The sequence below is a fragment of the Psittacula echo genome (assembly GCF_963264785.1).
Source record: "Psittacula echo genome assembly, chromosome: 5".
NCBI classification, from domain to species: domain Eukaryota; kingdom Metazoa; phylum Chordata; class Aves; order Psittaciformes; family Psittacidae; genus Psittacula; species Psittacula echo.
Genome location: NC_137739.1, coordinates 79,965,011 through 79,988,999, shown reverse-complemented (window position 1 = coordinate 79,988,999; position 23,989 = coordinate 79,965,011). Strand labels below are relative to the sequence as shown.

Sequence of the window (23,989 nt, the reverse complement as noted above, 5' to 3'; positions counted from 1 at the left end):
CTTGCAAAGTGCAGACCACAGATGTCTCTCGGAGAACCATGCTCGTTGAGATGATGTTTGGCGTACAGCTAGGCTACTCAGACATCTTCTAACTCGGGATATTCTATGATGATGAGAGTTCCACTGGCAGGCAGAATACATTTATTACAAAACACAGCACCATGCAAGCTTGTCTGAACAAAGTTGACTGGTGCCAAGCTGTAACCAGAGCACCAGGGCAGCTGTGAGTCGCTGAACCGGGCTGGGGGCAAAGGCTGGGGCTGTCGGGCAGGAGGGCCTGTGATGCGCCCCCAGCGCCTGTGACATCAGAGGGGATGAGTCACAATGGGGGATGGATATGAGGGTGCCAGCAGGCAGCACCGCCCCAGTACGGCCTGGGGCAGCAGTGAGTTTGCACGCAGGGGGGAGGCTGGGCTGGACAAGGGCCGGGGCAGAAACGTGGGTCCCCGGGGCTGGATGCTCAGCCTGCATCGAAACCCTGGCTGCGAGCTCCTTGGGCAGGGCACGCTGCCGCTGCCACCGGGCCTGGGCGCAGGCCTTGCTGCCTCGCAGCTGCCTCATTCCCTCTCCTGCCCATCCCTAGCTCCCTGCGGCTCCCGCATCCGCTCCCCCCGCCACCAACTCCCTTCCTCCTTCCCTCCCTCCCTCCCATCCCAGCCCCACTGAATTCTTTCTCTCTTCTGCAGGCCATGGCTGTCACAAAGCTCTTACTCTGGGTTCTGCAGCAGCTCATCCTGAACGTGCGTGTCGTCGGTGATGAGCTGGATGAAGACACACGTGACCGCATGCAGCACCGTGCCGAGCAGCTGAGCCGGGAGATGGCTTGGCTGCTGCAGGAGCTGGAGCAGAAGAGCCAGGAGCTGGAGCAGAAGAGCCAGGAGCTGGAGCAGAAGAGCCAGGAGCTGAGGAGCAAGGAGCAGAATCCTGTGGCCTGGAGAGCCCTGCTCTTTGCTGCCTTGCAGCACTGGCAGTTCTGGGCGATCGCTGGCATCCTGCTCCTCCTGATTCTTGGGCTCTGCTGGTGCCTCAGGAAAAGAGCCATGAGGAGGGCAGCAGCAGTGGAGGACAGCTCCAGCAGCAGCAGTGGAGAAGAGGAAGAGCAGGAGGAGCAGAACGAAGAGGAAGAAGTCAGTGAATATGCAAATGCCCTGGCAAGGCATTTTGAGGAGCACATACAATGGCCTAATCAGAACCTGTTCACAAAGTGTGAATTTGTGACGGACCTTGTGAATACTTTCATCCTTGTTGCGGAACAAGTCTCGTCAGATGGCTCCTTCCCAGTGCTGCGACCATGCTTTGGCATAGGCTGCGCACACGAAGGCTGGAGTCCCTATGAAGAAGACATCATCTACTCACTGCTTGTGCCCCTGGCCCCCCCGTCTGGCCACGCCTTTCTCCCGGAGCTCTGCAATCCGGGGGAGACGCCAGAGCGGAACTTCCGCATCCGCGTGCAGCTGGAGTGTACGTGCGCGACAGAGCAGCTGGGGGGGGGCACGCTGTGCTTCCTCCACCATGACGAAGAGGCGCTGAGAAGGAATCAGGGCCCCAGCCTCCTGCACAGCCTCTGCACCGGCTGCTATCTAGATGTGGGGAAAACAGTTCGCAGGTTTCATCAGCTGGTGAAAGCATGCTGGGTGGTTTTGCCTCATTCACACCGGTGGCGTTTAACGATGCTGGCCTGCAGCCGCTCCTGCAAATTCAAGGTGGCAACAGCAGAGGAGGAAATCACCATTGAAATTACGTTGGGCGTGCAGCAAGGCGACTCGGACATCTTCATGAGCAGCCAGGCTAGTGAGGCTATCTTCACCCCAAGCACAACCTGGACATTGAGCTGCGCTGTGGCAGAGGCAAAGTTCTTCGAGCTGACAGCCAGGCAGGCCCCAGATGGCAGCTTCCACCTCAGATGCCTGCAGCTCTGCGCCCGCGTTCTGGTGGGCACAGGCTTTTCCAGCTATACCTTGAAGACAGTGGTGATGCACCTCCTCAACACCACGCCCCTGTCAGGCTGGCACAGGACACGTTTCCTGCTGCGGCTGGATGACATCATGCGGTACCTGTGCCGCTGCGTGGAGGAGAAACGCCTCGACCACTTCTTCTTTGGGAATGAGAAGATTCCTCAGGAGATCGCCTTGCCCCCAGCCTTGCAAAGAGCCCAGCCATTCAACCTCTTCCAGCACCTGGCGCAGGATCCAGATGCCCAAGCTGAGGCAATGAGGGAGTTCATGGACATGCAAGATTGCCTCACAAGGATGCTGACCTACGGCCACTGAAAGTGGTCTTCATGCACAGAGCTCTGTTTGCAGGCTGCACAGCCGACAGCAGATGACAAACTTGTACCCGAGGGAAAAAGAGGGGAGAGGCAGAAAGAGGACACAGCAAGCACAAGGAAAACTGCGCAGCAGGCCTCTTCTTCAGAAGAGTGGCAGCATTCTCCCCTTGACGTTCTCCCCAGCGCAGCAGCAGGTTATACCTGTGCTGGTGTCCTGGGTTCAGCAGTAGCGGCCATTTTTCTCCTTCTTAGGATCCTGTTTGCACTAGGGTCTCTGACTGTAATGCATCTAGCAACGTCTAAACCAAAAATAGTTTAAACACCTTCCCTCACAACAGGACCCTTCTTGAGAATAAAGCTCATTTATTAATGAAACACAAATCTGTGCTATTGCAACGAGAGAGAAAATATCTCAGTGTACAAACTGGCAGAAGACCAACTACGTGCACGACAATTTACTTTTCCCTCTTAAGCTAAATTTCCAAACACCCTTTGCTCTAATTACCCTTCTCTTTTCCCAAAAACCAGTCAGTCTGCCCCTCTTCTGGATTGTTTAGGCCAGGATTAGTGTCCATATGCCTGATGTATTCTGATTTTACCTGCAGGTGCAGGTCAAAGACCCAGCAGTTGTACTGCAGTAGGGCTTGCAAGACTCCTTGGGTAGTCTTTGCTCCAAGACAATGGGCTTGTTTTACAGAATTGCCTGCCACTCTGTTCCTATCTCTGCGCTAACCAGAGAGAGGACAGAGCTCTTTTTATCCTAAGCTTTCAAAAGTCCAGTGGAACAAGAAAGCCACAGCCTCTTGAAAACTCTAGTTGGCAGCTTGTGAAAAGTGGTGTTCCTAAAGGCTCAGTGTTGGGGCCAGTTCTGTTAACATCATTATCAATGAGCTGGACGAGGGGATCAGCTGCAGCCTTGGCTAGTTTGCAGAGGACACCAACTGCATTACTGATGGCGGATCAGAAGGCTCTGCAGAGGAATACGGACAGGTAGGATCGCCAGGTCAAGGCCAGCGATATGAGATTCAACAGGGATCAGTGCCAGGTCCTGCACTTCAGTCACAACAACCCCGTGCATCACTACACGCGTGGCAAAGAGCGTCTAGAAAAGGCCACAGAAGGATGCTGGTGCCTCTGTTACACTGCTGCAGCACAAATGGGCTGCCCTCCAGCTGCTCTTGCAAAGTGCAGACCACAGATGTCTCTCGGAGAACCATGCTCGTTGAGATGATGTTTGGCGTACAGCTAGGCTACTCAGACATCTTCTAACTCGGGATATTCTATGATGATGAGAGTTCCACTGGCAGGCAGAATACATTTATTACAAAACACAGCACCATGCAAGCTTGTCTGAACAAAGTTGACTGGTGCCAAGCTGTAACCAGAGCACCAGGGCAGCTGTGAGTCGCTGAACCGGGCTGGGGGCGAAGGCTGGGGCTGTCGGGCAGGAGGGCCTGTGATGCGCCCCCAGCGCCTGTGACATCAGAGGGGATGAGTCACAATGGGGGATGGATATGAGGGTGCCAGCAGGCAGCACCGCCCCAGTACGGCCTGGGGCAGCAGTGAGTTTGCACGCAGGGGGGAGGCTGGGCTGGACAAGGGCCGGGGCAGAAACGTGGGTCCCCGGGGCTGGATGCTCAGCCTGCATCGAAACCCTGGCTGCGAGCTCCTTGGGCAGGGCACGCTGCCGCTGCCACCGGGCCTGGGCGCAGGCCTTGCTGCCTCGCAGCTGCCTCATTCCCTCTCCTGCCCATCCCTAGCTCCCTGCGGCTCCCGCATCCGCTCCCCCCGCCACCAACTCCCTTCCTCCTTCCCTCCCTCCCTCCCATCCCAGCCCCACTGAATTCTTTCTCTCTTCTGCAGGCCATGGCTGTCACAAAGCTCTTACTCTGGGTTCTGCAGCAGCTCATCCTGAACGTGCGTGTCGTCGGTGATGAGCTGGATGAAGACACACGTGACCGCATGCAGCACTGTGCCGAGCAGCTGAGCCGGGAGATGGCTTGGCTGCTGCAGGAGCTGGAGCAGAAGAGCCAGGAGCTGGAGCAGAAGAGCCAGGAGCTGGAGCAGAAGAGCCAGGAGCTGAGGAGCAAGGAGCAGAATCCTGTGGCCTGGAGAGCCCTGCTCTTTGCTGCCTTGCAGCACTGGCAGTTCTGGGCGATCGCTGGCATCCTGCTCCTCCTGATTCTTGGGCTCTGCTGGTGCCTCAGGAAAAGAGCCATGAGGAGGGCAGCAGCAGTGGAGGACAGCTCCAGCAGCAGCAGTGGAGAAGAGGAAGAGCAGGAGGAGCAGAACGAAGAGGAAGAAGTCAGTGAATATGCAAATGCCCTGGCAAGGCATTTTGAGGAGCACATACAATGGCCTAATCAGAACCTGTTCACAAAGTGTGAATTTGTGACGGACCTTGTGAATACTTTCATCCTTGTTGCGGAACAAGTCTCGTCAGATGGCTCCTTCCCAGTGCTGCGACCATGCTTTGGCATAGGCTGCGCACACGAAGGCTGGAGTCCCTATGAAGAAGACATCATCTACTCACTGCTTGTGCCCCTGGCCCCCCCGTCTGGCCACGCCTTTCTCCCAGAGCTCTGCAATCCGGGGGAGACGCCAGAGCGGAACTTCCGCATCCGCGTGCAGCTGGAGTGTACGTGCGCGACAGAGCAGCTGGGGGGGGGCACGCTGTGCTTCCTCCACCATGACGAAGAGGCGCTGAGAAGGAATCAGGGCCCCAGCCTCCTGCACAGCCTCTGCACCGGCTGCTATCTAGATGTGGGGAAAACAGTTCGCAGGTTTCATCAGCTGGTGAAAGCATGCTGGGTGGTTTTGCCTCATTCACACCGGTGGCGTTTAACGATGCTGGCCTGCAGCCGCTCCTGCAAATTCAAGGTGGCAACAGCAGAGGAGGAAATCACCATTGAAATTACGTTGGGCGTGCAGCAAGGCAACTCGGACATCTTCATGAGCAGCCAGGCTAGTGAGGCTATCTTCACCCCAAGCACAACCTGGACATTGAGCTGCGCTGTGGCAGAGGCAAAGTTCTTCGAGCTGACAGCCAGGCAGGCCCCAGATGGCAGCTTCCACCTCAGATGCCTGCAGCTCTGCGCCCGCATTCTGGTGGGCACAGGCTTTTCCAGCTATACCTTGAAGACAGTGGTGATGCACCTCCTCAACACCACGCCCCTGTCAGGCTGGCACAGGACACGTTTCCTGCTGCAGCTGGATGACATCATGCGGTACCTGTGCCGCTGCATGGAGGAGAAACGCCTCGACCACTTCTTCTTTGGGAATGAGAAGATTCCTCAGGAGATCGCCTTGCCCCCAGCCTTGCAAAGAGCCCAGCCATTCAACCTCTTCCAGCACCTGGCGCAGGATCCAGATGCCCAAGCTGAGGCAATGAGGGAGTTCATGGACATGCAAGATTGCCTCACAAGGATGCTGACCTACGGCCACTGAAAGTGGTCTTCATGCACAGAGCTCTGTTTGCAGGCTGCACAGCCGACAGCAGATGACAAACTTGTACCCGAGGGAAAAAGAGGGGAGAGGCAGAAAGAGGACACAGCAAGCACAAGGAAAACTGCGCAGCAGGCCTCTTCTTCAGAAGAGTGGCAGCATTCTCCCCTTGACGTTCTCCCCAGCGCAGCAGCAGGTTATACCTGTGCTGGTGTCCTGGGTTCAGCAGTAGCGGCCATTTTTCTCCTTCTTAGGATCCTGTTTGCACTAGGGTCTCTGACTGTAATGCATCTAGCAACGTCTAAACCAAAAATCGTTTAAACACCTTCCCTCACAACAGGACCCTTCTTGAGAATAAAGCTCATTTATTAATGAAACACAAATCTGTGCTATTGCAACGAGAGAGAAAATATCTCAGTGTACAAACTGGCAGAAGACCAACTACGTGCACGACAATTTACTTTTCCCTCTTAAGCTAAATTTCCAAACACCCTTTGCTCTAATTACCCTTCTCTTTTCCCAAAAACCAGTCAGTCTGCCCCTCTTCTGGATTGTTTAGGCCAGGATTAGTGTCCATATGCCTGATGTATTCTGATTTTACCTGCAGGTGCAGGTCAAAGACCCAGCAGTTGTACTTCAGTAGGGCTTGCAAGACTCCTTGGGTAGTCTTTGCTCCAAGACAATGGGCTTGTTTTACAGAATTGCCTGCCACTCTGTTCCTATCTCTGCGCTAACCAGAGAGAGGACAGAGCTCTTTTTATCCTAAGCTTTCAAAAGTCCAGTGGAACAAGAAAGCCACAGCCTCTTGAAAACTCTAGTTGGCAGCTTGTGAAAAGTGGTGTTCCTAAAGGCTCAGTGTTGGGGCCAGTTCTGTTAACATCATTATCAATGAGCTGGACGAGGGGATCAGCTGCAGCCTTGGCTAGTTTGCAGAGGACACCAACTGCATTACTGATGGCGGATCAGAAGGCTCTGCAGAGGAATACGGACAGGTAGGATCGCCAGGTCAAGGCCAGCGATATGAGATTCAACAGGGATCAGTGCCAGGTCCTGCACTTCAGTCACAACAACCCCGTGCATCACTACACGCGTGGCAAAGAGCGTCTAGAAAAGGCCACAGAAGGATGCTGGTGCCTCTGTTACACTGCTGCAGCACAAATGGGCTGCCCTCCAGCTGCTCTTGCAAAGTGCAGACCACAGATGTCTCTCGGAGAACCATGCTCGTTGAGATGATGTTTGGCGTACAGCTAGGCTACTCAGACATCTTCTAACTCGGGATATTCTATGATGATGAGAGTTCCACTGGCAGGCAGAATACATTTATTACAAAACACAGCACCATGCAAGCTTGTCTGAACAAAGTTGACTGGTGCCAAGCTGTAACCAGAGCACCAGGGCAGCTGTGAGTCGCTGAACCGGGCTGGGGGCGAAGGCTGGGGCTGTCGGGCAGGAGGGCCTGTGATGCGCCCCCAGCGCCTGTGACATCAGAGGGGATGAGTCACAATGGGGGATGGATATGAGGGTGCCAGCAGGCAGCACCGCCCCAGTACGGCCTGGGGCAGCAGTGAGTTTGCACGCAGGGGGGAGGCTGGGCTGGACAAGGGCCGGGGCAGAAACGTGGGTCCCCGGGGCTGGATGCTCAGCCTGCATCGAAACCCTGGCTGCGAGCTCCTTGGGCAGGGCACGCTGCCGCTGCCACCGGGCCTGGGCGCAGGCCTTGCTGCCTCGCAGCTGCCTCATTCCCTCTCCTGCCCATCCCTAGCTCCCTGCGGCTCCCGCATCCGCTCCCCCCGCCACCAACTCCCTTCCTCCTTCCCTCCCTCCCTCCCATCCCAGCCCCACTGAATTCTTTCTCTCTTCTGCAGGCCATGGCTGTCACAAAGCTCTTACTCTGGGTTCTGCAGCAGCTCATCCTGAACGTGCGTGTCGTCGGTGATGAGCTGGATGAAGACACACGTGACCGCATGCAGCACCGTGCCGAGCAGCTGAGCCGGGAGATGGCTTGGCTGCTGCAGGAGCTGGAGCAGAAGAGCCAGGAGCTGGAGCAGAAGAGCCAGGAGCTGGAGCAGAAGAGCCAGGAGCTGAGGAGCAAGGAGCAGAATCCTGTGGCCTGGAGAGCCCTGCTCTTTGCTGCCTTGCAGCACTGGCAGTTCTGGGCGATCGCTGGCATCCTGCTCCTCCTGATTCTTGGGCTCTGCTGGTGCCTCAGGAAAAGAGCCATGAGGAGGGCAGCAGCAGTGGAGGACAGCTCCAGCAGCAGCAGTGGAGAAGAGGAAGAGCAGGAGGAGCAGAACGAAGAGGAAGAAGTCAGTGAATATGCAAATGCCCTGGCAAGGCATTTTGAGGAGCACATACAATGGCCTAATCAGAACCTGTTCACAAAGTGTGAATTTGTGACGGACCTTGTGAATACTTTCATCCTTGTTGCGGAACAAGTCTCGTCAGATGGCTCCTTCCCAGTGCTGCGACCATGCTTTGGCATAGGCTGCGCACACGAAGGCTGGAGTCCCTATGAAGAAGACATCATCTACTCACTGCTTGTGCCCCTGGCCCCCCCGTCTGGCCACGCCTTTCTCCCGGAGCTCTGCAATCCGGGGGAGACGCCAGAGCGGAACTTCCGCATCCGCGTGCAGCTGGAGTGTACGTGCGCGACAGAGCAGCTGGGGGGGGGCACGCTGTGCTTCCTCCACCATGACGAAGAGGCGCTGAGAAGGAATCAGGGCCCCAGCCTCCTGCACAGCCTCTGCACCGGCTGCTATCTAGATGTGGGGAAAACAGTTCGCAGGTTTCATCAGCTGGTGAAAGCATGCTGGGTGGTTTTGCCTCATTCACACCGGTGGCGTTTAACGATGCTGGCCTGCAGCCGCTCCTGCAAATTCAAGGTGGCAACAGCAGAGGAGGAAATCACCATTGAAATTACGTTGGGCGTGCAGCAAGGCGACTCGGACATCTTCATGAGCAGCCAGGCTAGTGAGGCTATCTTCACCCCAAGCACAACCTGGACATTGAGCTGCGCTGTGGCAGAGGCAAAGTTCTTCGAGCTGACAGCCAGGCAGGCCCCAGATGGCAGCTTCCACCTCAGATGCCTGCAGCTCTGCGCCCGCATTCTGGTGGGCACAGGCTTTTCCAGCTATACCTTGAAGACAGTGGTGATGCACCTCCTCAACACCACGCCCCTGTCAGGCTGGCACAGGACACGTTTCCTGCTGCGGCTGGATGACATCATGCGGTACCTGTGCCGCTGCGTGGAGGAGAAACGCCTCGACCACTTCTTCTTTGGGAATGAGAAGATTCCTCAGGAGATCGCCTTGCCCCCAGCCTTGCAAAGAGCCCAGCCATTCAACCTCTTCCAGCACCTGGCGCAGGATCCAGATGCCCAAGCTGAGGCAATGAGGGAGTTCATGGACATGCAAGATTGCCTCACAAGGATGCTGACCTACGGCCACTGAAAGTGGTCTTCATGCACAGAGCTCTGTTTGCAGGCTGCACAGCCGACAGCAGATGACAAACTTGTACCCGAGGGAAAAAGAGGGGAGAGGCAGAAAGAGGACACAGCAAGCACAAGGAAAACTGCGCAGCAGGCCTCTTCTTCAGAAGAGTGGCAGCATTCTCCCCTTGACGTTCTCCCCAGCGCAGCAGCAGGTTATACCTGTGCTGGTGTCCTGGGTTCAGCAGTAGCGGCCATTTTTCTCCTTCTTAGGATCCTGTTTGCACTAGGGTCTCTGACTGTAATGCATCTAGCAACGTCTAAACCAAAAATCGTTTAAACACCTTCCCTCACAACAGGACCCTTCTTGAGAATAAAGCTCATTTATTAATGAAACACAAATCTGTGCTATTGCAACGAGAGAGAAAATATCTCAGTGTACAAACTGGCAGAAGACCAACTACGTGCACGACAATTTACTTTTCCCTCTTAAGCTAAATTTCCAAACACCCTTTGCTCTAATTACCCTTCTCTTTTCCCAAAAACCAGTCAGTCTGCCCCTCTTCTGGATTGTTTAGGCCAGGATTAGTGTCCATATGCCTGATGTATTCTGATTTTACCTGCAGGTGCAGGTCAAAGACCCAGCAGTTGTACTTCAGTAGGGCTTGCAAGACTCCTTGGGTAGTCTTTGCTCCAAGACAATGGGCTTGTTTTACAGAATTGCCTGCCACTCTGTTCCTATCTCTGCGCTAACCAGAGAGAGGACAGAGCTCTTTTTATCCTAAGCTTTCAAAAGTCCAGTGGAACAAGAAAGCCACAGCCTCTTGAAAACTCTAGTTGGCAGCTTGTGAAAAGTGGTGTTCCTAAAGGCTCAGTGTTGGGGCCAGTTCTGTTAACATCATTATCAATGAGCTGGACGAGGGGATCAGCTGCAGCCTTGGCTAGTTTGCAGAGGACACCAACTGCATTACTGATGGCGGATCAGAAGGCTCTGCAGAGGAATACGGACAGGTAGGATCGCCAGGTCAAGGCCAGCGATATGAGATTCAACAGGGATCAGTGCCAGGTCCTGCACTTCAGTCACAACAACCCCGTGCATCACTACACGCGTGGCAAAGAGCGTCTAGAAAAGGCCACAGAAGGATGCTGGTGCCTCTGTTACACTGCTGCAGCACAAATGGGCTGCCCTCCAGCTGCTCTTGCAAAGTGCAGACCACAGATGTCTCTCGGAGAACCATGCTCGTTGAGATGATGTTTGGCGTACAGCTAGGCTACTCAGACATCTTCTAACTCGGGATATTCTATGATGATGAGAGTTCCACTGGCAGGCAGAATACATTTATTACAAAACACAGCACCATGCAAGCTTGTCTGAACAAAGTTGACTGGTGCCAAGCTGTAACCAGAGCACCAGGGCAGCTGTGAGTCGCTGAACCGGGCTGGGGGCGAAGGCTGGGGCTGTCGGGCAGGAGGGCCTGTGATGCGCCCCCAGCGCCTGTGACATCAGAGGGGATGAGTCACAATGGGGGATGGATATGAGGGTGCCAGCAGGCAGCACCGCCCCAGTACGGCCTGGGGCAGCAGTGAGTTTGCACGCAGGGGGGAGGCTGGGCTGGACAAGGGCCGGGGCAGAAACGTGGGTCCCCGGGGCTGGATGCTCAGCCTGCATCGAAACCCTGGCTGCGAGCTCCTTGGGCAGGGCACGCTGCCGCTGCCACCGGGCCTGGGCGCAGGCCTTGCTGCCTCGCAGCTGCCTCATTCCCTCTCCTGCCCATCCCTAGCTCCCTGCGGCTCCCGCATCCGCTCCCCCCGCCACCAACTCCCTTCCTCCTTCCCTCCCTCCCTCCCATCCCAGCCCCACTGAATTCTTTCTCTCTTCTGCAGGCCATGGCTGTCACAAAGCTCTTACTCTGGGTTCTGCAGCAGCTCATCCTGAACGTGCGTGTCGTCGGTGATGAGCTGGATGAAGACACACGTGACCGCATGCAGCACCGTGCCGAGCAGCTGAGCCGGGAGATGGCTTGGCTGCTGCAGGAGCTGGAGCAGAAGAGCCAGGAGCTGGAGCAGAAGAGCCAGGAGCTGGAGCAGAAGAGCCAGGAGCTGAGGAGCAAGGAGCAGAATCCTGTGGCCTGGAGAGCCCTGCTCTTTGCTGCCTTGCAGCACTGGCAGTTCTGGGCGATCGCTGGCATCCTGCTCCTCCTGATTCTTGGGCTCTGCTGGTGCCTCAGGAAAAGAGCCATGAGGAGGGCAGCAGCAGTGGAGGACAGCTCCAGCAGCAGCAGTGGAGAAGAGGAAGAGCAGGAGGAGCAGAACGAAGAGGAAGAAGTCAGTGAATATGCAAATGCCCTGGCAAGGCATTTTGAGGAGCACATACAATGGCCTAATCAGAACCTGTTCACAAAGTGTGAATTTGTGACGGACCTTGTGAATACTTTCATCCTTGTTGCGGAACAAGTCTCGTCAGATGGCTCCTTCCCAGTGCTGCGACCATGCTTTGGCATAGGCTGCGCACACGAAGGCTGGAGTCCCTATGAAGAAGACATCATCTACTCACTGCTTGTGCCCCTGGCCCCCCCGTCTGGCCACGCCTTTCTCCCAGAGCTCTGCAATCCGGGGGAGACACCAGAGCGGAACTTCCGCATCCGCGTGCAGCTGGAGTGTACGTGCGCGACAGAGCAGCTGGGGGGGGGCACGCTGTGCTTCCTCCACCATGACGAAGAGGCGCTGAGAAGGAATCAGGGCCCCAGCCTCCTGCACAGCCTCTGCACCGGCTGCTATCTAGATGTGGGGAAAACAGTTCGCAGGTTTCATCAGCTGGTGAAAGCATGCTGGGTGGTTTTGCCTCATTCACACCGGTGGCGTTTAACGATGCTGGCCTGCAGCCGCTCCTGCAAATTCAAGGTGGCAACAGCAGAGGAGGAAATCACCATTGAAATTACGTTGGGCGTGCAGCAAGGCAACTCGGACATCTTCATGAGCAGCCAGGCTAGTGAGGCTATCTTCACCCCAAGCACAACCTGGACATTGAGCTGCGCTGTGGCAGAGGCAAAGTTCTTCGAGCTGACAGCCAGGCAGGCCCCAGATGGCAGCTTCCACCTCAGATGCCTGCAGCTCTGCGCCCGCATTCTGGTGGGCACAGGCTTTTCCAGCTATACCTTGAAGACAGTGGTGATGCACCTCCTCAACACCACGCCCCTGTCAGGCTGGCACAGGACACGTTTCCTGCTGCGGCTGGATGACATCATGCGGTACCTGTGCCGCTGCGTGGAGGAGAAACGCCTCGACCACTTCTTCTTTGGGAATGAGAAGATTCCTCAGGAGATCGCCTTGCCCCCAGCCTTGCAAAGAGCCCAGCCATTCAACCTCTTCCAGCACCTGGCGCAGGATCCAGATGCCCAAGCTGAGGCAATGAGGGAGTTCATGGACATGCAAGATTGCCTCACAAGGATGCTGACCTACGGCCACTGAAAGTGGTCTTCATGCACAGAGCTCTGTTTGCAGGCTGCACAGCCGACAGCAGATGACAAACTTGTACCCGAGGGAAAAAGAGGGGAGAGGCAGAAAGAGGACACAGCAAGCACAAGGAAAACTGCGCAGCAGGCCTCTTCTTCAGAAGAGTGGCAGCATTCTCCCCTTGACGTTCTCCCCAGCGCAGCAGCAGGTTATACCTGTGCTGGTGTCCTGGGTTCAGCAGTAGCGGCCATTTTTCTCCTTCTTAGGATCCTGTTTGCACTAGGGTCTCTGACTGTAATGCATCTAGCAACGTCTAAACCAAAAATCGTTTAAACACCTTCCCTCACAACAGGACCCTTCTTGAGAATAAAGCTCATTTATTAATGAAACACAAATCTGTGCTATTGCAACGAGAGAGAAAATATCTCAGTGTACAAACTGGCAGAAGACCAACTACGTGCACGACAATTTACTTTTCCCTCTTAAGCTAAATTTCCAAACACCCTTTGCTCTAATTACCCTTCTCTTTTCCCAAAAACCAGTCAGTCTGCCCCTCTTCTGGATTGTTTAGGCCAGGATTAGTGTCCATATGCCTGATGTATTCTGATTTTACCTGCAGGTGCAGGTCAAAGACCCAGCAGTTGTACTGCAGTAGGGCTTGCAAGACTCCTTGGGTAGTCTTTGCTCCAAGACAATGGGCTTGTTTTACAGAATTGCCTGCCACTCTGTTCCTATCTCTGCGCTAACCAGAGAGAGGACAGAGCTCTTTTTATCCTAAGCTTTCAAAAGTCCAGTGGAACAAGAAAGCCACAGCCTCTTGAAAACTCTAGTTGGCAGCTTGTGAAAAGTGGCGTTCCTAAAGGCTCAGTGTTGGGGCCAGTTCTGTTAACATCATTATCAATGAGCTGGACGAGGGGATCAGCTGCAGCCTTGGCTAGTTTGCAGAGGACACCAACTGCATTACTGATGGCGGATCAGAAGGCTCTGCAGAGGAATACGGACAGGTAGGATCGCCAGGTCAAGGCCAGCGATATGAGATTCAACAGGGATCAGTGCCAGGTCCTGCACTTCAGTCACAACAACCCCGTGCATCACTACACGCGTGGCAAAGAGCGTCTAGAAAAGGCCACAGAAGGATGCTGGTGCCTCTGTTACACTGCTGCAGCACAAATGGGCTGCCCTCCAGCTGCTCTTGCAAAGTGCAGACCACAGATGTCTCTCGGAGAACCATGCTCGTTGAGATGATGTTTGGCGTACAGCTAGGCTACTCAGACATCTTCTAACTCGGGATATTCTATGATGATGAGAGTTCCACTGGCAGGCAGAATACATTTATTACAAAACACAGCACCATGCAAGCTTGTCTGAACAAAGTTGACTGGTGCCAAGCTGTAACCAGAGCACCAGGGCAGCTGTGAGTCGCTGAACCGGGCTGGGGGCGAAGGCTGGGGCTGTCGGGCAGGAGGGCCTGTGATGCGCCCCCAGCGCCTGTGACATCAGAGGGGATGAGTCACAATGGGGGATGGATATGAGGGTGCCAGCAGGCAGCACCGCCCCAGTACGGCCTGGGGCAGCAGTGAGTTTGCACGCAGGGGGGAGGCTGGGCTGGACAAGGGCCGGGGCAGAAACGTGGGTCCCCGGGGCTGGATGCTCAGCCTGCATCGAAACCCTGGCTGCGAGCTCCTTGGGCAGGGCACGCTGCCGCTGCCACCGGGCCTGGGCGCAGGCCTTGCTGCCTCGCAGCTGCCTCATTCCCTCTCCTGCCCATCCCTAGCTCCCTGCGGCTCCCGCATCCGCTCCCCCCGCCACCAACTCCCTTCCTCCTTCCCTCCCTCCCTCCCATCCCAGCCCCACTGAATTCTTTCTCTCTTCTGCAGGCCATGGCTGTCACAAAGCTCTTACTCTGGGTTCTGCAGCAGCTCATCCTGAACGTGCGTGTCGTCGGTGATGAGCTGGATGAAGACACACGTGACCGCATGCAGCACCGTGCCGAGCAGCTGAGCCGGGAGATGGCTTGGCTGCTGCAGGAGCTGGAGCAGAAGAGCCAGGAGCTGGAGCAGAAGAGCCAGGAGCTGGAGCAGAAGAGCCAGGAGCTGAGGAGCAAGGAGCAGAATCCTGTGGCCTGGAGAGCCCTGCTCTTTGCTGCCTTGCAGCACTGGCAGTTCTGGGCGATCGCTGGCATCCTGCTCCTCCTGATTCTTGGGCTCTGCTGGTGCCTCAGGAAAAGAGCCATGAGGAGGGCAGCAGCAGTGGAGGACAGCTCCAGCAGCAGCAGTGGAGAAGAGGAAGAGCAGGAGGAGCAGAACGAAGAGGAAGAAGTCAGTGAATATGCAAATGCCCTGGCAAGGCATTTTGAGGAGCACATACAATGGCCTAATCAGAACCTGTTCACAAAGTGTGAATTTGTGACGGACCTTGTGAATACTTTCATCCTTGTTGCGGAACAAGTCTCGTCAGATGGCTCCTTCCCAGTGCTGCGACCATGCTTTGGCATAGGCTGCGCACACGAAGGCTGGAGTCCCTATGAAGAAGACATCATCTACTCACTGCTTGTGCCCCTGGCCCCCCCGTCTGGCCACGCCTTTCTCCCGGAGCTCTGCAATCCGGGAGAGACGCCAGAGCGGAACTTCCGCATCCGCGTGCAGCTGGAGTGTACGTGCGCGACAGAGCAGCTGGGGGGGGGCACGCTGTGCTTCCTCCACCATGACGAAGAGGCGCTGAGAAGGAATCAGGGCCCCAGCCTCCTGCACAGCCTCTGCACCGGCTGCTATCTAGATGTGGGGAAAACAGTTCGCAGGTTTCATCAGCTGGTGAAAGCATGCTGGGTGGTTTTGCCTCATTCACACCGGTGGCGTTTAACGATGCTGGCCTGCAGCCGCTCCTGCAAATTCAAGGTGGCAACAGCAGAGGAGGAAATCACCATTGAAATTACGTTGGGCGTGCAGCAAGGCGACTCGGACATCTTCATGAGCAGCCAGGCTAGTGAGGCTATCTTCACCCCAAGCACAACCTGGACATTGAGCTGCGCTGTGGCAGAGGCAAAGTTCTTCGAGCTGACAGCCAGGCAGGCCCCAGATGGCAGCTTCCACCTCAGATGCCTGCAGCTCTGCGCCCGCATTCTGGTGGGCACAGGCTTTTCCAGCTATACCTTGAAGACAGTGGTGATGCACCTCCTCAACACCACGCCCCTGTCAGGCTGGCACAGGACACGTTTCCTGCTGCGGCTGGATGACATCATGCGGTACCTGTGCCGCTGCGTGGAGGAGAAACGCCTCGACCACTTCTTCTTTGGGAATGAGAAGATTCCTCAGGAGATCGCCTTGCCCCCAGCCTTGCAAAGAGCCCAGCCATTCAACCTCTTCCAGCACCTGGCGCAGGATCCAGATGCCCAAGCTGAGGCAATGAGGGAGTTCATGGACATGCAAGATTGCCTCACAAGGATGCTGACCTACGGCCACTGAAAGTGGTCTTCATGCACAGAGCTCTGTTTGCAGGCTGCACAGCCGACAGCAGATGACAAACTTGTACCCGAGGGAAAAAGAGGGGAGAGGCAGAAAGAGGACACAGCAAGCACAAGGAAAACTGCGCAGCAGGCCTCTTCTTCAGAAGAGTGGCAGCATTCTCCCCTTGACGTTCTCCCCAGCGCAGCAGCAGGTTATACCTGTGCTGGTGTCCTGGGTTCAGCAGTAGCGGCCATTTTTCTCCTTCTTAGGATCCTGTTTGCACTAGGGTCTCTGACTGTAATGCATCTAGCAACGTCTAAACCAAAAATCGTTTAAACACCTTCCCTCACAACAGGACCCTTCTTGAGAATAAAGCTCATTTATTAATGAAACACAAATCTGTGCTATTGCAACGAGAGAGAAAATATCTCAGTGTACAAACTGGCAGAAGACCAACTACGTGCACGACAATTTACTTTTCCCTCTTAAGCTAAATTTCCAAACACCCTTTGCTCTAATTACCCTTCTCTTTTCCCAAAAACCAGTCAGTCTGCCCCTCTTCTGGATTGTTTAGGCCAGGATTAGTGTCCATATGCCTGATGTATTCTGATTTTACCTGCAGGTGCAGGTCAAAGACCCAGCAGTTGTACTTCAGTAGGGCTTGCAAGACTCCTTGGGTAGTCTTTGCTCCAAGACAATGGGCTTGTTTTACAGAATTGCCTGCCACTCTGTTCCTATCTCTGCGCTAACCAGAGAGAGGACAGAGCTCTTTTTATCCTAAGCTTTCAAAAGTCCAGTGGAACAAGAAAGCCACAGCCTCTTGAAAACTCTAGTTGGCAGCTTGTGAAAAGTGGTGTTCCTAAAGGCTCAGTGTTGGGGCCAGTTCTGTTAACATCATTATCAATGAGCTGGACGAGGGGATCAGCTGCAGCCTTGGCTAGTTTGCAGAGGACACCAACTGCATTACTGATGGCGGATCAGAAGGCTCTGCAGAGGAATACGGACAGGTAGGATCGCCAGGTCAAGGCCAGCGATATGAGATTCAACAGGGATCAGTGCCAGGTCCTGCACTTCAGTCACAACAACCCCGTGCATCACTACACGCGTGGCAAAGAGCGTCTAGAAAAGGCCACAGAAGGATGCTGGTGCCTCTGTTACACTGCTGCAGCACAAATGGGCTGCCCTCCAGCTGCTCTTGCAAAGTGCAGACCACAGATGTCTCTCGGAGAACCATGCTCGTTGAGATGATGTTTGGCGTACAGCTAGGCTACTCAGACATCTTCTAACTCGGGATATTCTATGATGATGAGAGTTCCACTGGCAGGCAGAATACATTTATTACAAAACACAGCACCATGCAAGCTTGTCTGAACAAAGTTGACTGGTGCCAAGCTGTAACCAGAGCACCAGGGCAGCTGTGAGTCGCTGAACCGGGCTGGGGGCGAAGGCTGGGGCTGTCGGGCAGGAGGGCCTGTGATGCGCCCCCAGCGCCTGTGACATCAGAGGGGATGAGTCACAATGGGGGATGGATATGAGGGTGCCAGCAGGCAGCACCGCCCCAGTACGGCCTGGGGCAGCAGTGAGTTTGCACGCAGGGGGGAGGCTGGGCTGGACAAGGGCCGGGGCAGAAACGTGGGTCCCCGGGGCTGGATGCTCAGCCTGCATCGAAACCCTGGCTGCGAGCTCCTTGGGCAGGGCACGCTGCCGCTGCCACCGGGCCTGGGCGCAGGCCTTGCTGCCTCGCAGCTGCCTCATTCCCTCTCCTGCCCATCCCTAGCTCCCTGCGGCTCCCGCATCCGCTCCCCCCGCCACCAACTCCCTTCCTCCTTCCCTCCCTCCCTCCCATCCCAGCCCCACTGAATTCTTTCTCTCTTCTGCAGGCCATGGCTGTCACAAAGCTCTTACTCTGGGTTCTGCAGCAGCTCATCCTGAACGTGCGTGTCGTCGGTGATGAGCTGGATGAAGACACACGTGACCGCATGCAGCACCGTGCCGAGCAGCTGAGCCGGGAGATGGCTTGGCTGCTGCAGGAGCTGGAGCAGAAGAGCCAGGAGCTGGAGCAGAAGAGCCAGGAGCTGGAGCAGAAGAGCCAGGAGCTGAGGAGCAAGGAGCAGAATCCTGTGGCCTGGAGAGCCCTGCTCTTTGCTGCCTTGCAGCACTGGCAGTTCTGGGCGATCGCTGGCATCCTGCTCCTCCTGATTCTTGGGCTCTGCTGGTGCCTCAGGAAAAGAGCCATGAGGAGGGCAGCAGCAGTGGAGGACAGCTCCAGCAGCAGCAGTGGAGAAGAGGAAGAGCAGGAGGAGCAGAACGAAGAGGAAGAAGTCAGTGAATATGCAAATGCCCTGGCAAGGCATTTTGAGGAGCACATACAATGGCCTAATCAGAACCTGTTCACAAAGTGTGAATTTGTGACGGACCTTGTGAATACTTTCATCCTTGTTGCGGAACAAGTCTCGTCAGATGGCTCCTTCCCAGTGCTGCGACCATGCTTTGGCATAGGCTGCGCACACGAAGGCTGGAGTCCCTATGAAGAAGACATCATCTACTCACTGCTTGTGCCCCTGGCCCCCCCGTCTGGCCACGCCTTTCTCCCAGAGCTCTGCAATCCGGGGGAGACGCCAGAGCGGAACTTCCGCATCCGCGTGCAGCTGGAGTGTACGTGCGCGACAGAGCAGCTGGGGGGGGGCACGCTGTGCTTCCTCCACCATGACGAAGAGGCGCTGAGAAGGAATCAGGGCCCCAGCCTCCTGCACAGCCTCTGCACCGGCTGCTATCTAGATGTGGGGAAAACAGTTCGCAGGTTTCATCAGCTGGTGAAAGCATGCTGGGTGGTTTTGCCTCATTCACACCGGTGGCGTTTAACGATGCTGGCCTGCAGCCGCTCCTGCAAATTCAAGGTGGCAACAGCAGAGGAGGAAATCACCATTGAAATTACGTTGGGCGTGCAGCAAGGCAACTCGGACATCTTCATGAGCAGCCAGGCTAGTGAGGCTATCTTCACCCCAAGCACAACCTGGACATTGAGCTGCGCTGTGGCAGAGGCAAAGTTCTTCGAGCTGACAGCCAGGCAGGCCCCAGATGGCAGCTTCCACCTCAGATGCCTGCAGCTCTGCGCCCGCATTCTGGTGGGCACAGGCTTTTCCAGCTATACCTTGAAGACAGTGGTGATGCACCTCCTCAACACCACGCCCCTGTCAGGCTGGCACAGGACACGTTTCCTGCTGCGGCTGGATGACATCATGCGGTACCTGTGCCGCTGCGTGGAGGAGAAACGCCTCGACCACTTCTTCTTTGGGAATGAGAAGATTCCTCAGGAGATCGCCTTGCCCCCAGCCTTGCAAAGAGCCCAGCCATTCAACCTCTTCCAGCACCTGGCGCAGGATCCAGATGCCCAAGCTGAGGCAATGAGGGAGTTCATGGACATGCAAGATTGCCTCACAAGGATGCTGACCTACGGCCACTGAAAGTGGTCTTCATGCACAGAGCTCTGTTTGCAGGCTGCACAGCCGACAGCAGATGACAAACTTGTACCCGAGGGAAAAAGAGGGGAGAGGCAGAAAGAGGACACAGCAAGCACAAGGAAAACTGCGCAGCAGGCCTCTTCTTCAGAAGAGTGGCAGCATTCTCCCCTTGACGTTCTCCCCAGCGCAGCAGCAGGTTATACCTGTGCTGGTGTCCTGGGTTCAGCAGTAGCGGCCATTTTTCTCCTTCTTAGGATCCTGTTTGCACTAGGGTCTCTGACTGTAATGCATCTAGCAACGTCTAAACCAAAAATAGTTTAAACACCTTCCCTCACAACAGGACCCTTCTTGAGAATAAAGCTCATTTATTAATGAAACACAAATCTGTGCTATTGCAACGAGAGAGAAAATATCTCAGTGTACAAACTGGCAGAAGACCAACTACGTGCACGACAATTTACTTTTCCCTCTTAAGCTAAATTTCCAAACACCCTTTGCTCTAATTACCCTTCTCTTTTCCCAAAAACCAGTCAGTCTGCCCCTCTTCTGGATTGTTTAGGCCAGGATTAGTGTCCATATGCCTGATGTATTCTGATTTTACCTGCAGGTGCAGGTCAAAGACCCAGCAGTTGTACTGCAGTAGGGCTTGCAAGACTCCTTGGGTAGTCTTTGCTCCAAGACAATGGGCTTGTTTTACAGAATTGCCTGCCACTCTGTTCCTATCTCTGCGCTAACCAGAGAGAGGACAGAGCTCTTTTTATCCTAAGCTTTCAAAAGTCCAGTGGAACAAGAAAGCCACAGCCTCTTGAAAACTCTAGTTGGCAGCTTGTGAAAAGTGGCGTTCCTAAAGGCTCAGTGTTGGGGCCAGTTCTGTTAACATCATTATCAATGAGCTGGACGAGGGGATCAGCTGCAGCCTTGGCTAGTTTGCAGAGGACACCAACTGCATTACTGATGGCGGATCAGAAGGCTCTACAGAGGAATACGGACAGGTAGGATCGCCAGGTCAAGGCCAGCGATATGAGATTCAACAGGGATCAGTGCCAGGTCCTGCACTTCAGTCACAACAACCCCGTGCATCACTACACGCGTGGCAAAGAGCGTCTAGAAAAGGCCACAGAAGGATGCTGGTGCCTCTGTTACACTGCTGCAGCACAAATGGGCTGCCCTCCAGCTGCTCTTGCAAAGTGCAGACCACAGATGTCTCTCGGAGAACCATGCTCGTTGAGATGATGTTTGGCGTACAGCTAGGCTACTCAGACATCTTCTAACTCGGGATATTCTATGATGATGAGAGTTCCACTGGCAGGCAGAATACATTTATTACAAAACACAGCACCATGCAAGCTTGTCTGAACAAAGTTGACTGGTGCCAAGCTGTAACCAGAGCACCAGGGCAGCTGTGAGTCGCTGAACCGGGCTGGGGGCGAAGGCTGGGGCTGTCGGGCAGGAGGGCCTGTGATGCGCCCCCAGCGCCTGTGACATCAGAGGGGATGAGTCACAATGGGGGATGGATATGAGGGTGCCAGCAGGCAGCACCGCCCCAGTACGGCCTGGGGCAGCAGTGAGTTTGCACGCAGGGGGGAGGCTGGGCTGGACAAGGGCCGGGGCAGAAACGTGGGTCCCCGGGGCTGGATGCTCAGCCTGCATCGAAACCCTGGCTGCGAGCTCCTTGGGCAGGGCACGCTGCCGCTGCCACCGGGCCTGGGCGCAGGCCTTGCTGCCTCGCAGCTGCCTCATTCCCTCTCCTGCCCATCCCTAGCTCCCTGCGGCTCCCGCATCCGCTCCCCCCGCCACCAACTCCCTTCCTCCTTCCCTCCCTCCCTCCCATCCCAGCCCCACTGAATTCTTTCTCTCTTCTGCAGGCCATGGCTGTCACAAAGCTCTTACTCTGGGTTCTGCAGCAGCTCATCCTGAACGTGCGTGTCGTCGGTGATGAGCTGGATGAAGACACACGTGACCGCATGCAGCACCGTGCCGAGCAGCTGAGCCGGGAGATGGCTTGGCTGCTGCAGGAGCTGGAGCAGAAGAGCCAGGAGCTGGAGCAGAAGAGCCAGGAGCTGGAGCAGAAGAGCCAGGAGCTGAGGAGCAAGGAGCAGAATCCTGTGGCCTGGAGAGCCCTGCTCTTTGCTGCCTTGCAGCACTGGCAGTTCTGGGCGATCGCTGGCATCCTGCTCCTCCTGATTCTTGGGCTCTGCTGGTGCCTCAGGAAAAGAGCCATGAGGAGGGCAGCAGCAGTGGAGGACAGCTCCAGCAGCAGCAGTGGAGAAGAGGAAGAGCAGGAGGAGCAGAACGAAGAGGAAGAAGTCAGTGAATATGCAAATGCCCTGGCAAGGCATTTTGAGGAGCACATACAATGGCCTAATCAGAACCTGTTCACAAAGTGTGAATTTGTGACGGACCTTGTGAATACTTTCATCCTTGTTGCGGAACAAGTCTCGTCAGATGGCTCCTTCCCAGTGCTGCGACCATGCTTTGGCATAGGCTGCGCACACGAAGGCTGGAGTCCCTATGAAGAAGACATCATCTACTCACTGCTTGTGCCCCTGGCCCCCCCGTCTGGCCACGCCTTTCTCCCGGAGCTCTGCAATCCGGGGGAGACGCCAGAGCGGAACTTCCACATCCGCGTGCAGCTGGAGTGTACGTGCGCGACAGAGCAGCTGGGGGGGGGCACGCTGTGCTTCCTCCACCATGACGAAGAGGCGCTGAGAAGGAATCAGGGCCCCAGCCTCCTGCACAGCCTCTGCACCGGCTGCTATCTAGATGTGGGGAAAACAGTTCGCAGGTTTCATCAGCTGGTGAAAGCATGCTGGGTGGTTTTGCCTCATTCACACCGGTGGCGTTTAACGATGCTGGCCTGCAGCCGCTCCTGCAAATTCAAGGTGGCAACAGCAGAGGAGGAAATCACCATTGAAATTACGTTGGGCGTGCAGCAAGGCAACTCGGACATCTTCATGAGCAGCCAGGCTAGTGAGGCTATCTTCACCCCAAGCACAACCTGGACATTGAGCTGCGCTGTGGCAGAGGCAAAGTTCTTCGAGCTGACAGCCAGGCAGGCCCCAGATGGCAGCTTCCACCTCAGATGCCTGCAGCTCTGCGCCCGCATTCTGGTGGGCACAGGCTTTTCCAGCTATACCTTGAAGACAGTGGTGATGCACCTCCTCAACACCACGCCCCTGTCAGGCTGGCACAGGACACGTTTCCTGCTGCGGCTGGATGACATCATGCGGTACCTGTGCCGCTGCGTGGAGGAGAAACGCCTCGACCACTTCTTCTTTGGGAATGAGAAGATTCCTCAGGAGATCGCCTTGCCCCCAGCCTTGCAAAGAGCCCAGCCATTCAACCTCTTCCAGCACCTGGCGCAGGATCCAGATGCCCAAGCTGAGGCAATGAGGGAGTTCATGGACATGCAAGATTGCCTCACAAGGATGCTGACCTACGGCCACTGAAAGTGGTCTTCATGCACAGAGCTCTGTTTGCAGGCTGCACAGCCGACAGCAGATGACAAACTTGTACCCGAGGGAAAAAGAGGGGAGAGGCAGAAAGAGGACACAGCAAGCACAAGGAAAACTGCGCAGCAGGCCTCTTCTTCAGAAGAGTGGCAGCATTCTCCCCTTGACGTTCTCCCCAGCGCAGCAGCAGGTTATACCTGTGCTGGTGTCCTGGGTTCAGCAGTAGCGGCCATTTTTCTCCTTCTTAGGATCCTGTTTGCACTAGGGTCTCTGACTGTAATGCATCTAGCAACGTCTAAACCAAAAATCGTTTAAACACCTTCCCTCACAACAGGACCCTTCTTGAGAATAAAGCTCATTTATTAATGAAACACAAATCTGTGCTATTGCAACGAGAGAGAAAATATCTCAGTGTACAAACTGGCAGAAGACCAACTACGTGCACGACAATTTACTTTTCCCTCTTAAGCTAAATTTCCAAACACCCTTTGCTCTAATTACCCTTCTCTTTTCCCAAAAACCAGTCAGTCTGCCCCTCTTCTGGATTGTTTAGGCCAGGATTAGTGTCCATATGCCTGATGTATTCTGATTTTACCTGCAGGTGCAGGTCAAAGACCCAGCAGTTGTACTGCAGTAGGGCTTGCAAGACTCCTTGGGTAGTCTTTGCTCCAAGACAATGGGCTTGTTTTACAGAATTGCCTGCCACTCTGTTCCTATCTCTGCGCTAACCAGAGAGAGGACAGAGCTCTTTTTATCCTAAGCTTTCAAAAGTCCAGTGGAACAAGAAAGCCACAGCCTCTTGAAAACTCTAGTTGGCAGCTTGTGAAAAGTGGCGTTCCTAAAGGCTCAGTGTTGGGGCCAGTTCTGTTAACATCATTATCAATGAGCTGGACGAGGGGATCAGCTGCAGCCTTGGCTAGTTTGCAGAGGACACCAACTGCATTACTGATGGCGGATCAGAAGGCTCTGCAGAGGAATACGGACAGGTAGGATCGCCAGGTCAAGGCCAGCGATATGAGATTCAACAGGGATCAGTGCCA

The 23,989-nt window shown here is 55.2% G+C and overlaps 7 protein-coding genes across 7 annotated transcripts; all 7 read left to right on the top strand.

Annotated features, from left to right (window-relative positions):
* Window positions 1–38: 38 nt before the first annotated feature.
* LOC308221317 (inositol 1,4,5-trisphosphate receptor-interacting protein-like 1) lies at window positions 39–2,270 on the top strand (the record flags this gene model as incomplete). Its single annotated transcript, XM_080618303.1, has 3 exons — window positions 39–62; window positions 726–821; window positions 1,206–2,270. The coding sequence occupies 3 exons, from the start codon at window positions 39–41 to the stop codon at window positions 2,268–2,270; spliced, it is 1,185 nt and encodes a 394-aa protein (XP_080474429.1).
* Window positions 2,271–3,484: 1,214 nt separating this feature from the next.
* LOC308221316 (inositol 1,4,5-trisphosphate receptor-interacting protein-like 1) lies at window positions 3,485–5,716 on the top strand (the record flags this gene model as incomplete). Its single annotated transcript, XM_080618302.1, has 3 exons — window positions 3,485–3,508; window positions 4,172–4,267; window positions 4,652–5,716. The coding sequence occupies 3 exons, from the start codon at window positions 3,485–3,487 to the stop codon at window positions 5,714–5,716; spliced, it is 1,185 nt and encodes a 394-aa protein (XP_080474428.1).
* A 1,214-nt stretch (window positions 5,717–6,930) lies between these two features.
* LOC308221315 (inositol 1,4,5-trisphosphate receptor-interacting protein-like 1) lies at window positions 6,931–9,162 on the top strand (the record flags this gene model as incomplete). The annotated part of the gene is made up of 3 exons (XM_080618301.1): window positions 6,931–6,954; window positions 7,618–7,713; window positions 8,098–9,162. The coding sequence occupies 3 exons, from the start codon at window positions 6,931–6,933 to the stop codon at window positions 9,160–9,162; spliced, it is 1,185 nt and encodes a 394-aa protein (XP_080474427.1).
* Window positions 9,163–10,376: 1,214 nt separating this feature from the next.
* On the top strand, window positions 10,377–12,608 carry LOC308221314 (inositol 1,4,5-trisphosphate receptor-interacting protein-like 1; the record flags this gene model as incomplete). Its single annotated transcript, XM_080618300.1, has 3 exons — window positions 10,377–10,400; window positions 11,064–11,159; window positions 11,544–12,608. The coding sequence occupies 3 exons, from the start codon at window positions 10,377–10,379 to the stop codon at window positions 12,606–12,608; spliced, it is 1,185 nt and encodes a 394-aa protein (XP_080474426.1).
* Window positions 12,609–13,822: 1,214 nt separating this feature from the next.
* Window positions 13,823–16,054, top strand: LOC308221313 (inositol 1,4,5-trisphosphate receptor-interacting protein-like 1; the record flags this gene model as incomplete). Its single annotated transcript, XM_080618299.1, has 3 exons — window positions 13,823–13,846; window positions 14,510–14,605; window positions 14,990–16,054. 3 exons carry the CDS (start codon window positions 13,823–13,825, stop codon window positions 16,052–16,054), a joined length of 1,185 nt encoding a protein of 394 aa, XP_080474425.1.
* Window positions 16,055–17,268: 1,214 nt separating this feature from the next.
* Window positions 17,269–19,500, top strand: LOC308221312 (inositol 1,4,5-trisphosphate receptor-interacting protein-like 1; the record flags this gene model as incomplete). The annotated part of the gene is made up of 3 exons (XM_080618298.1): window positions 17,269–17,292; window positions 17,956–18,051; window positions 18,436–19,500. 3 exons carry the CDS (start codon window positions 17,269–17,271, stop codon window positions 19,498–19,500), a joined length of 1,185 nt encoding a protein of 394 aa, XP_080474424.1.
* A 1,214-nt stretch (window positions 19,501–20,714) lies between these two features.
* Window positions 20,715–22,946, top strand: LOC308221311 (inositol 1,4,5-trisphosphate receptor-interacting protein-like 1; the record flags this gene model as incomplete). Its single annotated transcript, XM_080618297.1, has 3 exons — window positions 20,715–20,738; window positions 21,402–21,497; window positions 21,882–22,946. The coding sequence occupies 3 exons, from the start codon at window positions 20,715–20,717 to the stop codon at window positions 22,944–22,946; spliced, it is 1,185 nt and encodes a 394-aa protein (XP_080474423.1).
* Between the last annotated feature and the right edge of the window lie 1,043 nt (window positions 22,947–23,989).